Here is a 20,969-nt window from a genome sequence, read left to right as displayed (position 1 = left end):
TTTTCTCACGTTCTGCCCCTTCAAGTGATTTCCAAATAAGAAATTATTTGATTAAATTCCTAAACACAAATGCTGTACAATTTCTTTTGTGGACTTTAATTTCCCTTGACAGTTTCTTTAACTATGTTTTAATTAAAGGGATTATTTTTTTTATTTTCTATTACAAATTTGTCAATTACATATTTAAAACTATGGCATAAAATATATTTTTTGTCATGAAACTTGTCAAGACTCGACTACGCAATTGAATTGGAGATCAATAATTGAACGACAGTCTGTCATGAAACTTATCAAGACTTGGCTGTACAATTGAATTGGAGATTAATGATTAAATGATAGTTTAGTTGTGTATATTAAAAAATAAATATTTAATAAAATTAATAATGATATTATTAAAATATAAAAATAAGTCAATTGTATAATTTATTGATATATATTTTTTAATATTGTATTATTTTAAATTTTGTTTACTATTTAATTTTTATTTACCCTATCTAAAATATAAAAATGATTGAACGATAGCTCTGAGCAATCATATTATATTACATCAATTCACAATAAGGACTGGCCATTGTGCCTTTCAAATATGGAAAGAAATCATTAATCATGAAAAAGAAATATAATTTTTCTAATGTAAAAGAAATATCATAAGGACTGGCAAACGTAAAAGATTTATCCATTGGCAAACGTAAAAATCAATCATGCAGTGTTTTGAAATGAAGAGGTCAAAGATTAATCTGAATGAATTATATGATGGTCAACAACATCACACCAGGTCAACAAGGTACATCACACCAGCTCATTATAAAAGCCATGCAACCATGCAAGCAAAGTTCATTCAAGTTTCATGCAAAGAAATTCATATATTCGTTTTTTCAGAGAGCAAACGAGCTAGCAAGAAATTAAGAAACCATGGGGAGCACTAGCAGCATTGCCACAAGATGGACGCTTCTTAGCGGTGAAGATAACTGGAACAACCTCTTGGATGATCTAGACAATGATCTCCGACGATACATAATCCACTACGGAGAGATGGCACAAGCTACTTATGACAATTTCATCTCCTCAAAGGACTCAAAGTTCCAAGGAAGCTACCGATACGCGAGGAAGAACCTCTTCTCAAGAGTCGGCCTAGAGCAAGGGAATCCCTTCAAGTACACTGCGACCAAATATTTTTATGCAATGTCAAAAACTCCAGTTTTTGGTGCATGGAAAGATTCCAACTGGATGGGGTATGTTGCAGTGGCCACAGATGAAGGGAAGGCTGCTTTGGGGAGGAGAGATATTGTGATTGCTTGGAGAGGAACAATCGAGATTCTGGAATGGGTTAATGATTTTGAATTTATTCCATTCTCGGCTTCAAAAATTCTTGGAAAGGAACATGACCCTAAGGTGCATCAAGGATGGCACTCTATCTACACTTCAAGTGACCCAAATTCAAAGTTTAACAAGACTAGTGCCAGAGAACAGGTACATATGAATTTATAGTCATGCTTGTCTGGTGCACCGATTTTAAGTTGAGGAATACTAGAAATTAACATCTTTAGATATAATTTTTAAGTAATATAAACTTAAAATTAATGTACCTACATTCTTATATACGTACACATAAAAACATAAATTAATGTAGCTGAATAGAAGATTGTTTGTTTAGCTGCCACAATTGAGCTAATAGTTTGGTTTCTCAAAAAATATTGTTTCAGGTCCTCGGTGAAGTTAGAAAACTAGTGGAAGAATACAAGAATGAAGAGATAAGCATAACCGTAGTGGGCCACAGCTTGGGAGCAGCCGTTGCAACCCTAAACGCAGTCGACATAGTTGCTAATGGATTGAACAAGGGTTGTCCAGTAACAGCCTTCGTGTTTGCAAGTCCTCGAGTTGGGGATTCAGGCTTCAAAGAGCTCTTCTCCGAGTTGAAGGATCTTCGAGTTCTGCGTATCCGTAATGCCTTAGATATTGTTCCGAAGTATCCGTTGATTGGTTACTCAAAGGTGGGGCAAGAACTAAAGATTGATACTACCAAGTCAAAATACTTGAAGAAGCCAGGAAATCTAGTGACTTGGCACAACTTGGAGGCTTATATGCATGGCATTGCAGGTACAAAAGGATTAAAAGGAGGGTTCAACTCAGAGATTAAGCGGGATTATGCCCTGGTTAACAAATCACTAGATGCTTTGAAGGATGAATATCATGTGCCTAGTTCATGGTGGCTAGTGAAAAACGATGGAATGGTTCAGCAAAGGGATGGCTCTTGGAAGTTGATGGACCATGAGTCAGATGATGATTTTTGAATATTCTAATATAGTCCTGAAAATAATAAATCTTTACCCCAAGTTTAATTCACGCTAAGTGTATGTGTTGTATTGATTTATTTATTTTTTTACTAGGCCCTCTTAGGTGGAGAATTCAAATAAAATGAAAGGAAAATAGTTAATAGAAACAGCCATGTTCAATTTGGCCTGATATGTAAAGTGTGTACGTGAGGTGTGAGAAAGTGAAGAAAAACAATAAAATAAGAGCAGAAATTTTTTCTGCGTGCAATAAGTTCCAAGCTATGATCGAATGGCCCTTTTTAGTTTGATTTTCTGAAATTTGAGCTTGTCGTCGTTCCAAGCATCTTAAAGAGTTTTGATTATTGTTTTGGTCTCTACAAACTAGTACAAGGTTTCTGCTAGTTTGTGTATATATATATATATATATATACTGATTGTTGTGAGCCAATAATTTTACATTTCCGATGTTATTTAATCCTCTACAAATGTGTTGGAGAACAAATTCATAGCACGTCTATTACCGAATTTAGGTGAATGTCAATATTTCCAATAAAATATTGACATGTTACCTGAATTTGAAAATTCACGAATTTTTCAAATTTTGCCCACAAAGAAAACTTGGGGATAAACAAATTGGGCATCACCAATGTAGATGGAGACATAAACAAACACTGAATAAATAAAAGTTAACAACAGCCCACAAAGAAAACTTCCCTTTGCAAGATCACATATCGTCAAAACCATTTGCTTCTCTGAGGGGATAAACAAATTGGGCATCACCAATGTAGTAAAGATTGGTGTCATCAAAGAAACTCCAAGGCTTCCGAGGCTTCAAATGAGAATTAAGTAACCAAGAGATAATAGCATGCTTCAGAGAAAAATCCATCATTTGCATGGTGGTTTGGACATATATGGCTGTTGGTGTCAATTATCTTTCATCCTACTAAAAGCTTGTAGAATCGTTTCACAAAAAATGGTACCTGGATTTAGTGTAGCCATCTAAAAGAGAAGAAGATTGTTGACCGTGAATGGATCTTCGAGATTAAAGAGGCAGGGATCTCAAGCGTTGAGGATGTATGGTCTAAGGCACGTTTGGTATATAAAAGCTACTGTCAAACAAACAGTGTCGACCTTAATTTAAATGATATTTTTTCACATGTTTTTAGACATTGTTCTATTAATTATTCTCTAACACACTGCAGCACTCGTTTGTTGTGACTTGAGAGGTTAAACCTACTTGCCGCTGTTTCCTCAGAATTTCCTGTCTTCCTTTCTTTGGCTGCTTTTCGTGGGAAAAAGTAGCCGAAAAGTGTCATTCTGTCAGCATCACAGGCGGAGCACTGAAACCTTTGAATCCGACAAACCTACCGTTCAAATCATTAATTAGCTAACTTCATTCAAGCACCCCTTCAACCTACCGTTCTAATCATTAGTTTTCACAAGAAAATACCAGTCATGGCGGCCGATCAAGACTAGTTTGACAGATAGATTATATCAGGTCAAATTAAGATGATGTCCCTCTTTAATAGTCTTCTGTCCTTTTTCACTCGTTGCAACCATGCCTTTGTTATGAAATTGGATCGAATATAAATCACTATCAAATCAATCAATCATACACGAACACAACACAATTTAATGTAAAAAATCTAAATTGGAAAATACTACAAACAAAAATAATAAAATATCACTAACCAAAAATAATAATACAAAAAGGACATTAGTACACGCACTTTGTGTTTAATTTTATATGACCTAGGCACCTATTTATAGAGTTAAAATCATCTATGGATGAACACAGGAAATCATATATTGATCAAAAGATAATGCATGAAGATATTCCTCTAGATGAAATAAATCTAAGATAAAATCGAATTTGACAACATCGTAATCACAGTCAAATTAGGAAACCCTATCATAGATAAATAAATATTTTGAGTCATAATTATCACATATGCATGAAAGTTTCGAGCTTATCTCTTTTAATAGATCCAAATACTTTAACACTAAATCTAGTATTGAACTCGCCTAATTTGATTTGATTTGGTCAAACTTCGTACTTTGATTTATTTTATAATTTTCACACATTTCTATGAGGCCCATTTCTTTGTAAATTCACATTTTATTTCTCTTGGGTTTCTCTTGAAGTCTAATAATTTTTCAGATTACCACTAAACCTCTTTCCAGATCTAATTTATCTAATTTTAATTAATTCAAAATTAATTCTTCAAACTTTAGTTTCGCTTTCTTATTGGCATTGCATTTTGGATAAAGTGATACCTCGTATCTTTATGCCTACTTCAATCATGAAACACTAAATTTCTAGTAAGTGTTTCTGTAAACTTGTTATCAACACATATCTATGTACTTTTCTCTTGTAATAAATGAAGTTCCTTCAACAATTTTCTATGCCAAATAGCATGGCAAGAACATGCACATACTTATATTCACAAGTAGAAAGTGTGATAACAGATTGGTTCTTCAAATTCCATGAAATAACAGTCTCTCATGAAAAACACAAATCCAATGGTGTTCTTCTATCATCAACATCTCTCGCAAGATCATTATCACAAAATCCCACAAATTTGAAGCAATTAGCATATGAAAAAACTAAGTTGAAATAAAATATACCCTTTTAGATAGCAAAGAATTCTCTTAGTATTTTCATGGGTTGAGGTAGGTGTTTCCTTGTAACAACTCACTATCCCAACTGCTAAAAAGAAAAAAAAAAAAAAAATGTTTGACCTTGTGTATGTCATGTATTTCAAACTTCCCACAAAAATCTTGAAAATAGTGGGAACTTGTTTTTCTCCATCTTCAAATCTTAACAATTTTACTCCACATTCTATAGGTGTGTTCACATAATAATGCAATACAACATCTTGAATTTTCCCAATACTTCCTTTGCATAGATTTCATATGAGATAAATATCACATCATTCATTTGCTTTACTTCTAGGCCTAAATATGAGCCCTACATCAATCATCTCAAACTCCCTCGACGTAGCTTTCTTGAACTCTTCAAACAAGTTTTGAATTATAGTTAATTAGAATACCCGATCATCCATATAAACACAAGGCCTAATCATTTGATTTATCCTGAATTTTTTGCCAATAAAGTAGCAAGCATAAACATGATACAAGGCTCCCATAAAACTAAACATCAAGCCACGCTTCATCCACGTAATAATACACACGCAATGCAAAGCTTGTGCACAACCCTAGTTGGTCTAGCATGCCTGTGCCCAACATCACATCAACATTAATAAAGGTCGTAAAAGTCAAACAAGGTAGGATTAGTTGACAAACTCTCAAGCATCGGTCGATAATTTGTGTCTCAAAGGCAACTGATCGACATCTTTCTAGCAATCAATTGACAATTTCCTTCCACAACACCAAACGGTCGACAGTTATGCCCAATCAATAGACAACCCCTGCATCCAACAACTCGAACAACAACAAAAAGAACCCAAATCACATAGACCAGCAAGCATACACCCAGCTAGCACCTACACTAACATGGTTAGGCATTATTCCATGAAGGAACTAGGGAGAACCAAGCTTTATTGAAGCTCTTGGAAGAAATACAACAAGAATGCCCCTTAAATGAGCTCACAACTCAAGTGGCCCAAAAGAGACTAGAAAATAGAGAATTCAAACCATAGAGAGGGCAAGAAGGAAAAGGAACTTGTCTTAAGCAACCTGAAAGTGAAGGAGAGGGGCAAGAAATGCCCGGATGCAGCCTTCTTCTTCTTTTTTTTCTTCTTCTTTTTCTTCATTCTCTTCCATTTCCTCTCGAATGATTGCTTCTTTCTCTCTTCGTCTTTTTTTTTTCTCTCTATTTATATAGCCTCTTAGATGCTAAGAATGCAGTTGCACGAGCCAAAGCCTTCTAAAAGGCACTCACAAAGCTCCACCGCCGCCTAACCATCTTGAAAGTGGTATGGGAAGCTGAACCCGATAACAATCAGTCGACAGTCTCGAGCAACCTGTCTACAATTTCATCAATCAGTCAAAAAATTCAATACAATTTATCAACAGATTCCTCAATCGGTCAATAAATTTGAGGCGATTTGTCGACAACTTCTGCCTACAACCACCTCCCCTTCTTACACCCTACAAAATACAACAAATATACTTAATTGCCACAAGGTCCAGACCCCAATAATGGTCCTTTAACAATTTCTTATTAATTTTATATTTCAAATTATAGTTCTTGAACTTTAAATTTATTTGTTTAATTTATGATTGCTTCATTACAAATCTTTTAATTTATGCTCATTTGGTTTATTGTCATCTATTTATATTCATTTTTTAATTAATGTTTATTGTAGCTTATCTTGTACAACTATTATCAATTCTTGTTCATTCATAAAGCATTCACTACAAGAAAAGTAGTTTTTAGTGGCCACTTTTAATGACGGCCAAAAAATATTTGTCAGAAATACAACTATTAGTGGCGATCATAAACTGTTTGTCAGTAAAAAAACATGTTTAATGGCAGCCAAAAAAATTGGTCACTAAAGAGCTCATTATTTGTGACGGCCACGAGTTGTGGCCACTAAAAGTGCATTATTGTGACAGTCGGTTGTGAGGGGTGGAATTTACAATCGCTAAAAGAAGATTATTTGTGACGGCCATATGTGGCGGCCACTAAAAGTGGATTATTTGTGACGGCCATGTGTGGTGGCCACTAAAAGTGGATTATTTGTGACGGACATGTAGGGCGGCCACTAAAAGTGGATTATTTCTAACAAAAAACAAGATTATTTGTGAGGGTCATGTGTGGCGGCCACTAAAAATGAATTATTTGTGACGATCATGTGTGGTGGCCACTAAAAGTGGATTATTTCTAACAAAAAACAAGATTATTTGTGAGGGTCAGTACGGGCGACCACCAAAAGTACATTATTAGTGACGACCATGGATGGCGGCCACTAAAAGTTTGGGGATGTCGAAACTCTAACAAGCTTATTTGTGATGGTCGGTGAAGGCCGCCACTAAAGGTTCATTATTTGTGACAGCCAGAGTTGGTGGTCACTAAAAGTATATTATTTGTGATGACTAAAAGTGGCCGCCACTAAAAGTTTCAGAAAGGGTTTAAGTCATTATGCTTATTTGTGAAGGACAAGACTTGTGGCCACTAAAAGATGACTATTTGTGACGGCATATTGTGGTAGCCACTAAAAGTGAATTATTTATGACAACCGAACATGGTGGTCACTAAAAGTTTTTGGCATAATATACTTGGTTTGATAGTTACTAAAAGTAAATTATTAATATAAAAAAGTGTAATAATATAAAATATAATTAATAAAAAAATATTTTCATTTTTAATAACATTCTTCTTTTGATATTCTTAAAAAGTATATTTTTATTTTAATATACTTTTATAATTAATTATTAATAATATACTTATTCTAAAAAAGTATATTTTTATATTCTAAAAATATAAAATATAATTAATAATTAAAAACAAAGTATGTTTTTATTTCATTCTTCTTTCAATATTCTTAAAAAGTATATTTTTTACTACTAAAAAATTTACAAAAAAATAAAAAGATATTTTATTTATTTTTCTTTTTCTTTAAAATATAAACAAAAGTTTAAAAAATATCTAAAATTTACAAAAACAGAAAAAGATATTTTTTTTATTTTTTTTCTTTCAAAATATAAACAAAAGTTAAAAAATAACTTTTAAATTTTAAAATTATTTATAAAACTTTAAAAATAAACAAAAATATGTTTTTATTACCCTCATCTCTCCCTCCCTCATCTTTCCCGCCTCCATTTCCCTCCATCTCCATCTTCCTCTCTGTCTCTTTCTCTCCATCGCCTCCGTTTCCTTCGCTGCAACATCTTACCTCCATCTCCTTCTTCGTCTCCGGCTCCAGCTCCGTCTCCTTGTTGCTTCAACGCTGTCAACACTGCCATCGCATCCGCTACCTCAACACCGCCATCGCATCCGTTACCTCAACACTGCCGTCGCATCCGCTGCCTCAACATCGTCGCCGTCTCCATTGCAGCCTCCAGCTCCAGCAGGTCTATCTCTGATTTTGCCAGGTATTCTTCCTCTCTTCTCTATGTCTCTCCCCTTCTTCTTCTCTCCCCTATTAATGCAGGAGCATCACGGAATTTCTTTGATTATTTAGCTTAAGCATTTTTCGTTTCCACATTGCTTTGTGTTAATTTCAGGTCAGCTATTGTTCTTCCAGTAATTATAGTTGTCTGTTATATTAACTAAACAATTTAGATCATGGCTGCCTTGGAGACTCGTACCTGTATTAACTAAAGTGCCTACTGCCTAATTATATTTGTCTGTTACGTGGTTCAGCATATGGAATTAAAGTTGGATGGTATTGGCTTTTGAAAGTAGTTTCTAGGAATTAGTTGTTATGTGGGAACAGTAGTATTTTGGCAATAGTTAAGTAATTTTATTTTGTTTTTGAGAACAGTGACATGAATTTGGCTTTTAAAGCAGCACAACCTTTAAACTTCATTTTCTGGAATGACGTGAAATTGGAAATCAAAACAAATTGTCCATCAGTTCTTGGTTTCGGTATGCCCAAATGTACTTTCATGCACGCACACAGACACACCTGGGAGGTTTTTAGCTTTCTGTAAGTTAACTTGCAGAACATGAACATGGGCATCAACATGTTCTTGGAATAGACTATTGATTTCTAGGTAAAAGTCAACCATATTTGATTATCTAAATTTAGATTTTCAATTATATACTTATTTTAAAAAGAAATTAAGCAAAACTATTTTGATTTAAATTAATTACTAATCATTTTAGAGTTCCATTCTGCTGGAGCCTCCATGTTTCCCTTCTTCCAGCATTTCATGGCCTGTTTATGAGCACTGGTGAACTCCAAAACTGGCAGCATGCAGCACTGCCTTGCTTTTAAGTTGGAAATATATCCACTTAAAGTGATAACTGAATGCCTATCTAATTCCCTCTTTTGAGATTCCACATACAATTTAAGGGATAGTCTTATCATGGAGCTAAAAACACTAATGACTTAACCATGTACCATGTTATTGCATTGTGTTTCTCCTACTGAATTGCCATGGCATCTGTCACCAATATACCCCAGGAGTTGGATTGTCAGAAGATGATGAATATGATAGAGAATTGAAAGCATTATATTTATTCTGATCATTTGACTCCCCTGTTCCTTCCAGAGGGGTACTTGGAATTACCATCTGAATAGTTCCTTTGCTAAACTGCCCTCTAAAATAGGTTAGAGATCAATGACCGTTGATTGGTTCTAATCACTTTTAATTCTCACAATGCACCCTTTCATTCCATTCTCAATCTTATAGGCTCTGGTTTATTCTGAACAACAAAAATTGCAGAAAATTGAAGAGAAAGAAGAAATTAAGAAGGGGAGAAGAAGAAGAAGAAAAAGCAAAGCCAAGGGAGAGAAAGAGCAAATATGCAGATAGAGAAAATCAAGTGATTTCTATATTCAATATCAAAAGCATTTTTGTTGATTACATCATTAGCCTATTTTTAGGCTAAAATCCAATTACAACTAAAACGTAATTAGTTTAACTCTCACTATCGGGAAGTGCTATGGCACACACCAAGAGGGGGGGTGAATTGGTTATTTTAAAAACTTAATTGATAGAACTTGAAAAACTTTTTGATACAGATTAAGGTTTTAGAGTTTTAAAGCGTAAAGCATAAAAATGACAAATGAACAAAGATAAATATGTGAACCGAGTGAGGAACAATGAAATGCTTGGAAAGATAAATATATCAAAGAACACAAGTATAAGAAAACACAAGGATTTATAGTGGTTCGGCTTAACCCAACCCTAATCCACTACCTTAGCTTCACACTAAGGATTTTTCAAACCATCCACTAAAACCCCCTACTTAAACCAAGTAGGTCCTCTAGTCCAAAACTAGGAATTACAAAACCTCCCACTCAAATGGGCCCTCTAGCTACACAATTTAGGAATTTCAACCCCTTGCTTCAAACAACAAGTCCTCTAGCATAATAAGATAGGAAAATAAAAACGATACAAATGAAAGAGATAAGCTAAGAGTTAACACTCTTAGTTACAAGTTCTCTCACAATGAAAACAAGGCTTAACAATAAATTTACAATGATAGAATAACGAAGCCTTGGAGAGAAAAATATAACAACGAAAGTACAAATACTGTAAGCTCGAATAAAATGATTTACAATCTTTAGATCAACTCGTTTCCATCAATTAGCCACTCCTTGATCATCCATGAGTTGTATATATAGGCATCCCAAAAGATTGAAGAGAAATGTAACCGTTTGTGACCGTTGGGATTTGAAAAACTAGTCGTTGTAAGTTTCTATGAAACACATAGTCGACAGATCAAATAGGTTAGTCGACTATTTCTTCAAATAAAACTAAGGCATAGTCGACAGACAAGAAAGAATAGTCGACTATTTCTCAACCAAAACTTCTCATAGTTAACAGATCCTTTTACATAGTCGACAGATCAAAAATACAAGGAAAATTTTGAAATTCATGAACAAACATAGTCGATAAAAGAAATAGCATAGTCGACTATCTTTACACAATAGTCGACAGAATGAAATATAGTCGACAGAAGCTACACATAGTCGACAGAACAATCAAGCATAGTCAACTATCCTAGGGCATAGTCGACCGCACAGAACCACATAGTCGACTATCCATTATGAAAAATTGAAAACTCAACTGATAACATGAAGAAACACACTTGATTGATACAAAACATCACAAGATATTTACATTTCTTTAGTTTAAGTAAATGTCCTTATTTTGTTTAATTTATATTTTACCTTCCATTTACTTTAATACATAAATGTAAATAAGAAAGTACCCCCCCATTTGGATTCAATAAAAATATCTAAAAAATCAAAATCCATAAAAATAAGAAAGTAGAATTTGGGTTTTAGTAGGAACATAGGATTTTGCGATTTTACCACCTCCAAGATATACACTTTATATTTCTTGAAAAAAACATTAAAAATCATTTTATCACCAATGAATGTTAGCTATTGAATTACCAGGAGTTAGTTTTCTAAAAAGAAAACATTTTCATATATGTCTCCTTATAAGGTGATAACCTTCCAGACTTAGAAAAATATGACTTTGAAATCTCGATACTTGAAATTCATTTGGTTTTCATTCTCACAAAGTAATACTTGATATTGAAATTAATTTATGCTGAAAACCACAACCTTGATTTATGACTTAGGGATTAAATAAAATATTATTTTTCATCATCAAAACTAAGTATACAAAAGTAGAACAACAACATCTTTGGCTCCTAGTCAAAAATTGCCATTGGAATTCAATAATTATGGTCAAGCCATTGGATCAAATGCTAATGTGTTTGCAAGTCATATTGGCAAGATTGTTAAAGTATGTGAAGATGCACCAATTTCTTACAAGCGTTGGGAAGATGTTCCACAAGACAATAAAAATAAAACGTATTCTTATGTACTGGTAAGATTAATAATTATTCTATATTATACTTATATGATATTGTATTAAATCGTTCTCCATGACTTATAATGTTTCAAACAACTTTTTCTTTTAACTTGTGTAGGAGAAATTTGAATTTGATGAAAACGAAGTAAGAAAAAATTGGATCTTTAGAAAGATGGGAAGCGCTTTTACAAACCATAGATATAAGTTGAAGGCTGACTATTATGATGCATATGACAATGATGATGATCGAATTAAGTTTGCTCCAACAACAGTCGACCAAGGACAATGGAGACATTTGTCAGTTGGTTGAGCTCACATGAGTTTCAGGTATTCTATACCCTTTACTTGTTTTATGCACAAGTCACTTTAATTATTTAAAACATGATTATTGTATTTGGTCTTACATATAGGTTTCTTGTGCTCGTAATAAGTCTAATCGGTCAAAGCAAACAATGACTAAAACTACAAGCATTAGAAGTTTTGCTCGAGTTAGAGTTGAACAGGTATAATTTAAATCATTTATGCATCTTTCTCATTAACAATTTTTTTTTTTTTGTTGATTAACTTGTCTATTTAATACAGACTAAAATATTAGGGCACGAACTGTAACGCCCCGTTTTCCCACAACGAGCGTTAACTCGAGATTTCAGGAATATATTTTTTTTTTTTCAACATCAAACACACAACATAAGTCTCTCAATACATATACCTTCATCATAATCATTTTCCATCAATCCCGATCGTACCTTCTTAGCATATCAAAATTTAATAATAAATAAACTAAGACAGGTATTAACAATTACATCAGCGGAAGCAAGATCGAAACCTCAATGATATATAACCGACAATTCCTTTACAATAACCAAATCGATGTTTCACATGAAAATATCAAAATATTACATAACCTCTGAACATTGTAATCATGGACAAAACCTACGAAAACTAAACATAGCCGCTACATCTCGATGATATTCTTTCCCTTGGCGCCACTGCTTTCACCTGGACCGTTTGAATATTCCAGGGACATAGTCCAAATTAGATGTTGAATCATCTAAGTGAGAGTTCAAAAACGTTTTCATGCAGATATGAAAAATCATATACAAAATCGATAAATCCCGGCATGCACCAGCCTAAGAGAATCCCACATAGCACTTAACCCTAACCAGGAAAAATGCAATCTCTCTAAAGGCGACACGACCCCATCGGCCCATTGGCAAATACAATTATGCTTAAGAGGGACAACCTCGACACATGAACCCGGGAATCACCCCATTGTCATTATTAGGCTTTACGCTCCAACTCAAAAGCATTCCAAAACCCAACGCAACCCTAACCCCAAGAGTGTCACATCAGTACTATCCTCGGAATCGACGTCACCTCGGCATTAATGCTATTGCTCAAAGGAACCTGGGGTGGTGTCCACTCGCAGCCCCGCCACTTGAGCCAACAACCGGGGTGGTGTCCACTCTCATCCCCGCCACTTGGGTCCCATAGGGTGAAGTCCGTCTCAGCCCCGTCCCAAGTGGGTCACCTAGCATTAATCCTAGGTACGCATCCCGAGTGCTGTCACTCTGGACTTCGTCACAGGTTACCAACCCACGTCTCGCATGGACGACACAAAACAATCCAATGCCGAAAAATCATAACATGCATAAAAATCAACATCTCAATGTATGCAATTTACCGTACGAAACTCAATGCATGTGTAAATAACTATTTGGACAACCATAATAAACCAAGCCATAGGGATGAACATTCATAGTAAACCACTCACATGTCACTTAAAGTCTTTTTGGGTAGAACCACTCACAAGTCAAAACAAAGTTGGGGGCGAACACTCACCTTCGGCGAAATTTCGGTACACCTCGATTTGCGTGCCTGCCTCGATTTGCATGCCTTCTTCGAACTTCACATGAGTCACTTCGTCTCAACCCTCAAAGCACCCTAATCATCACATTTATCCAACAATTATAATTTTCCTTAATTTTCTCACAATTTTCCTATTTTTCTCTCATTTTCTTCTCTAATAATCCAAAATAAATATCTACACAACTATTTTCTCAAATATTTTTACATAATAATTCATAAAACAATATTTATAAGCCTCTGTAATTTTCTGGAAATTTTACAAATTTTTCTCCTATTTTCTCAAATTTCCATAATTACTTTTCCTTGAGAAAATTTATTTCTCATCTATTTACTTCGAATATACTTCAAGAAAAAATCACCAAAACTCATAAAATAAATTCCTTATACTTCTGGAATTTTTTCAGAATTTTCTAAAAATTCCTCCTATTTATTTTTTATTTACATTTCCTTTCAAAAATCAAAAATAATTATTTCCCCAAGAAATTTCTAAGATAAAAATTCATCAAAATAAACTATTCATCATTATTGAATTTATTTATATTTTCCCAGAATTTTAATTCCTTTAATTCTATTTTTTATCGAATTTTCTATATTTTTAGTATTTAAAAAAACACAAAAAATACCTCCGGTCATCTTCTCCGGCGACGATACACCGGAAAATTGAAGCAATGACACCAGGCTGATCCTCTCCCTTATTCGATCCCAATGGTACCCATCTTGCTCGGAAAAAATCACTGGAAGCCTTCCGATTTGGTCGAAAACAGTCGGTCGAAGCTATCCTGCCACCGAACTCCGGCGAATCAAATTGGCCTTCGATTCGAACTCCGATTGGCACAAAACTTTCCATATCAGTTACCCATCACCTTGCGAACAAAATCCTCTTATTAGATCGCTCGATCGATCACTCTACAACCCGATTTCATCTTTACTCGATATATGTATATATATATATATACACGGCCGAATGTATATATATGCGAAAACACCCTTTATACTACCCCAAAAATTCCCAAAATCTCCAGAAATAATCCTCTTCCCTCAAGGATCAAAAGCCCCTTATTGGTTTCCCTCGATTCGCTCTCAAACTTGAGCGATTTGATGATTTAAATTCGGTCGAAACCCTTGGCTATTTATAGCCAAAATTCGACCCCCACGTGGCCAATTTCCTGCCAAAACTCCTCCTACATGCCACCAGGACAGTCCTTGGCCATGCCCTGATGATCCTAGGCTGCCAAATGGCCGGATTTTTTGGCCAAATCTATGGCCATGCTTGTACAATTTTCTGAAAATTGCACTTTGGCCCTTTGAAATTTCTCTTTTGTATTTTGGCCCTTATCCTCAAGCCCCTGATCTTTCCAACACCATCACTAAGACCCTCAAGATTCGTACTTCTCATTTCTCCCTTGAAATTTCTGAAAATTTACCATTTTGACCTCCATCGGGCATTTTTAGAAAATTACACTTACACTTAGGCCCGATTGATTTATTTGACCTCAAATCCACTCGATTCAATCTGAAACCACTTAAGGGTTGTTCTATACATTGAATACCAGTCCTTGACACTCTCCGTTGACTTTTTGGACATCGCCTATAACAATTCGATAATACGAGCTTATTGGCAGCTGTATTTTTGCTGTACCGAAAATTCTTCCCGATCTCATTTTTTTTTTCACTAAAAATCATAATTTAAATCACTTGTCGTTTCTATACAATTTTTCTTGGCCATCTAGGGTTCGGGGTACTCCCTCGGACTAATTCGGTCGTCCAAAGCTGTGTTAGTGTACCCTATAGTCTTATTTTTTCCAAAATTCCAATTATGCCCTTAATCAAATATCATTTTTATCCTCAAATTATTCTCGGGTGTTACACGAACCATCTGCATGGGAAATGTTCAAGGTGACACACAAGAAAAAAAATGGGTCAATGGTTGTTTCCACATCAAAAGAAATATTGTGTAAATTTTATTTTAAATAGTTTATGTTGTTATTGTGATATATATTTTAGTATTATGTTATAACATATCTATTTTATTAATTATCAAATTTTAGGAAAAAATTCAATCTTTAGTAACCCAATGAGCTGAGGAAGAACCTTCTCAAGCTATTGATGAAAATGAAATTTTTTCTGAAGTAATGGGAAGAGAAAGACATGGACGTGTTCGTGGGTATGGATTAGGACCAACTCCTTCTTCTATCCTTGGAAAGATTCCATCTCGTCATGAGCTTATTACAAAACTAGAACAAATGCGACAACATAATAATGGTTTGAAAAATGAAATGCAACTTTTGAAAGAGAAAAATGAAGCGTTGTCGACAGAATTGGACCAGGTTAAAGAAAGGCAATCAATTTTTGAAGCTTTTATGGAAGATGTTAGGGTAGGAAGGATTAGAAATAACAATTGACTAGAATTAATTGTTTGATGTCTTTTTTTTATGTAAAGTGCTAGATGTCTTTTTTTGATGACAATGTGATTGTAAATTGATAGATATCTTTTTTTTATGACAATGTAAATGTAAAGTGCTAGTCAATTATTAATTGACTGAGTTGTTTTCTGAAGTTTCTTGATGATTAGAATGGTGTTTATTTTGGATACAATGTATTAAATTAATAGGGTTTAAAATATAGAAAAACAAGCAGTGGTTAGTGGGAAAATTTTATAAAAATCACTTTTTGTGGCAACCAACAAAAAGTGGTCACTAAAAATGTCTTTTTTTGTGGCAGCCATGACTCTCACTAAAAGTATCTGTGAAACACTTTTTGTGGCAACCAATATAATGTGGTCATTAAAAAACGTTCATTTTGTGGCGACCAACACTATCACTAAAATCTTACCATTTGTGACAACCAACAAAGCTGTCACAAAAAGTTCATTACTTGTGACAACGATGGCCATCACTGAAGAGTCATTATTTGTGGCGGAGGACTGCGGTTGTCACTAAAATTTTTTTTGTGACCGTCACATTTGGCCACCACTAAATGGTATTTTTAGTGACGGCCAGCCAATAATCGCCACTAATACTATTTGTGACAGAATTTTTAGTGACAGCTTGTGACGACCAATTTAGTGGCCACTAAAACTTTTAGTGACGAGTTTTTATGCTTTTAGTGACGGTCTTGGCCTCCACTAAAAATCTTGTTTCTTGTAGTGATTAATTTGTCATTAATAGGATGTATTTTTACTAGGTTCAAAATTAGATCCAAAGAAATTGGAGTAATATTGATCATTACTCAAATAGTTTTTTAGATTGGGGGTTTGTCGAATGATATCAATAAACACCTATGAAGTACTCGATTGAAGCTCACATTGATTATATAATAGGGTTATTCAGGTCATGGAGATTTATGAAAAGTCTTTTGAAGAATAAATCTTATTTAGTTCAAATGATCATTTATATTTATGATTGTTTATGTTATGGAATATGGAATTTAGAATTTACCATAGTTTACTTCATTTCATTTATAGTTGTTCGTTATTATTGTAATTTTTAGTTAGTTCTTTACCATTGTTCAATATCAACATTTAATTTCTTGATCATCTACATTTCCCTTATTTATGTAAATAATTCATAATCATTTACATTTGATATCTTACGTACTCTTGTGATCAAATAGTTTTGATAATGACAAATAATGTAATTTTCATTAAATATGGAATTAATGTATTAAATGTACTCTATGTGTTTAAGAATCAATTTCATGAAGTTTCGCAAAAAGAAATGAAGTTGGGCTATTTTGAGTCAAAGGATTATTTGAGTCAAAGACTCAAATTAAATTTGTTAAGATATATTTTTTTAATATCTCAAATTGTTTTAATCCTAAAGCAAAGCAAATCGACAAGTTTTCAAGTTTATTATGCAAGATTGGTCAACTAACAGTTTGCTTATTTTTTCTTTTAAAAGTTTAACCTGGTTGACTAGGTATAGGCTCTGTCGTCCAACAGTATGCTTGTTTATGTCTTGGTCGACTAAGCTATAAGCTTGGTCAACTAACAGTGCATATATTATGATTTGGTAGACTAATTCCATAAGTTTGTCGACAGAAGGATAGCCTTGGTTGACTAAGTACCATGCCTATTTTTATTTTGGTTGACTAAGTGTCTTGTTGTTTTTATGACTTGCTTGACCAACCTATTTTGTTTGTCAACCAAGCTTATTATTTTATCTGATTCTGTCGACCAATTATTTTCATCTGTTGACTAAGTCTCTTTTGTAGAAATCATAACTGCTAGTTTTTGCCGTATTAAATGCTCGGCCAACCACCCCAACGGCTCAATTTTTGAATTTTTCCACCATCAACTGTATATATGTGGTTGAAGACATGTTGAAGCTTTTAGAGAACATTTATTACTGTCACATGCCGAGCATTTACTTTGTATTCACACTTTCAATTTGTACTCCCTCTTGTTTTTCATTTCAAGGCTTTGCATTCAACTATTTCATTCATTAACAACCTCACATTTATTGTAGAGAGGGTTTGTACTAAGAGTTTTTAACTCTTAGATTTATTTTCATTGTATTCGTTACAATTTACCTAGCGTAAGCTAGAGGGCCCATTCGACTGGAAGGTGTGTAAATTTCCTAGTTGCGGACTAAAACACCTACTCGGTTTGAGTAAAGGGTTGATAGTGAATTTATTTCAAAATCCTTAATGGGAAGCTAAGGTAGTGGACTGGGGTTGGAAAGCCGAACCACTATAAATCATCGTCTCATGTGCGTATTCTTTGTTTATTTTTCCCTTTAATTTTAACATTTCTATATTGTAATACCCTGAGATACCGTAAAAATCTTGATTTTAGGCTCTAGAAAAATTATTAAAATTTTAGTGAGTATGTAGTGAAATTCATTTAATAATTTAAGTATGTGACCCTAAAGAAATTATTGGGATTTTAAATGTTTATGATGTTTAAATTTATTTTTTAGTTGTATGTAATTAAATCATATAGTATATGCTTATTATATAGTATGCATATTACTGTTATATGTATATGTATGAAAAGAAGTGTAAATGTATAGGTATATGTACGTATGTATATATGTATGATATAAAGGTATATATATATATGTATATATCCGTATAAAAAAAAATACAAAATCTGGCAGAAAATCGGAGCAGGCGCACGATCGCGCCTGTAACAAGCAAAATCAGAGTAAAGGGGGCATTAATGCCCCAAAGGACGACGGGAATGGCCTCAGGGACGCGTGGCACCTTCAATGGGACGTTCGAGGCGGAGCTTTGGCTATAAATAGCCGAGTTCGCGCATGCCCATTCATCCAAAAATTTTTACTTCTTAGAGCAGTCGATTGAGGCAGTGTTTGCGAGTTTTGAGAGTAGGATTCCTTGCGTTGTGGGCAAGCTTTATGGAGCATTTGGTGGCTAACGGAGTAGCGGGGAAGGAGATCCGAGCTCTCGTCGAAAATTCGCGCATCACCGAAGTCGAGACTTTATCGCGCAAATCAAGGTATTTCGTGTTATTTTTTCTTGATTTTAAGGCTATAATCGGGTTCGGGATATCAGAATTAGGGGGATAGAAAGCTTCGTTTGAAGTTTAGAGGCCTGGCAGCATTGCCGGCGGCGAGAAAGCTGCCGGGGAAGATGAACCAGGCGGGCGCGTGGCTACACGCGCCCACAAGTAGGAAGAAGGCGCGTGCCTCCCACGCGCCTGAAAGAATAGAAAAAAAAAAAGAAAAGAAAAGAAAGGAAAATGAAAGAAATAAAGAAAAAATAAAAATAAAAGAAATAAAATTTTGCAAAAATTTTTATTAAAATTGAAATTTTATTTATTTCATGTTTTGTGAAAAATATTTCTGGAAAATGTTAAATTATCCATTTATTTAAATAGTTCTTCTATTATGGAAATAAGGAAAAATAGTAATTTAATTCAAAAAATTCCAAGAAAATTCCAAAATGTTAGAAATATTATTTAAGGAATATTGGTAAAGAGAAATTAGAATTTTTGAAAGTCTAGATAATTTTTATGCAATTTTTGAAGAGATAAGGCTTAGAAATAATAGAAAAATTGAAAAAATTATGAAAAATAGTAAAATGATATTCTAAAAATAAGTTTAATGTTTTAGGAGTCCTTAAGGATGAGAAGAGTAAGAAATAGCCGTCCGTCACGATTTTCGAGGTCGACACGCCTTTCGAGATAACTTAGCTGTATGTGTACCGTTTCGAACTTAGTACGATTATAAACGTTTTTCTTCGAGAATTCTTACATCATATTGACATGCTATGATATGTACCCAACACGTAGACTGCATCCATAACATGATTATGAAATGCATAAATACACATTGATGTCATTGATCACACGCATATGAGGTCGTAGGGAGTACAAACTCGCACCGCTGCCTTATTAAGGGTGCACCCATACACCCCAGCTTCGATAAAGGTGGCCGCTAAAATGGTAGGTAGCATGAGGGTGCAGTTGACACCTACAAGGTAAGACATTGCATACACACATGACATAGCATTATGTACCCTTAGTTAGATGATTCATCATCTAACTTGGGTTTGCCCCTGGAACATTCAACGTTCCAATCGGGACTTGCAACGATGATATCGAGATTGGAGATGTGTAGTGACGCGAGACATCAATAAATGAGGAAATGCAGCATGTTGTGATATGAATAGTCTAAGAATTATGTACACTTGTTTTATTTTCAGAAGCTTATGTAATAACTTTGTAATAAATGCTATGTCCAGTTATTCATGTATGTATTGCCATGAGCAAGTTCGATTCAGCTTTCACTTTGTATTTATTTTCTAGTGTAAATATCTCGTCTAACACTAGATAAGGTCTTAGGGAATTTAAAAAATAAATAAATAAATAAGTTCGAATTTCCTAAGTCATAACATGCCCTGAAGAGGTGGGTTGTTACATATATTCCTTTCTTAATTTGTACATTTAACCTCTCATTGAAAAAAGATTTAATATTTTTATTCTCAAGACGAGATTGTCTTTTTACCGTTGATACCTCATCGTGCTATTTCAAGGTTTTGAGATTTAACGAAACCGTGGTCTTCACAGACGACATCTCTGTTTATCAAAAAAAATTTTAAGAGAAAATAAATTTTCAATTCACCTATCTTTTGGTGTGTGCGCGCCATAGCATTTCAATCCTATCGACATTTACTATTATTGGTTTTTTTTTTACTCATTTTAATTTTAAGTTATCTATTTTTTCTTATGCTAAGCTCAAACTTCAAGTCATTGAAAGTTAGATGAGTAATTTCCTTTGTTTCTCTTTTTGGTTCTTAAGATAGGTGTTTATCGAATGATAGCTATAAAAACTCATATGAATATTCAAATGATTCGAAAATCCAATTGGGTATATGTTACGATTTGAAAATAAGCCT

At 34.1% G+C, this 20,969-nt stretch overlaps 1 protein-coding gene across 2 annotated transcripts in view; it reads left to right on the top strand.

Annotated features, from left to right (window-relative positions):
* The first annotated feature begins 855 nt into the window (after positions 1-855).
* LOC127794154 (phospholipase A1-IIgamma-like) overlaps positions 856-20,969 on the top strand; it is a 78,234-nt gene continuing 58,120 nt past the window's right edge. Inside the window, exons 1-2 of one of the 2 annotated variants that reach the window (XR_008021549.1) lie at positions 856-1,470; positions 1,704-2,484. Coding sequence is in view for 1 of the 2 variants with exons in the window: in XM_052325079.1 (XP_052181039.1) it covers positions 913-1,470; positions 1,704-2,291 (1,146 nt within the window). In the remaining variant the exon portion in view is untranslated. Of the gene's footprint in view, positions 1,471-1,703; positions 2,501-20,969 lie in introns of those variants that run through there. The other variant, XM_052325079.1, reaches the window with a different exon arrangement.

This window comes from Diospyros lotus, chromosome 2, assembly GCF_014633365.1.
Source record: "Diospyros lotus cultivar Yz01 chromosome 2, ASM1463336v1, whole genome shotgun sequence".
NCBI classification, from domain to species: Eukaryota; Viridiplantae; Streptophyta; class Magnoliopsida; order Ericales; family Ebenaceae; genus Diospyros; species Diospyros lotus.
This window is presented reverse-complemented; position numbering and strand designations above follow the sequence as displayed.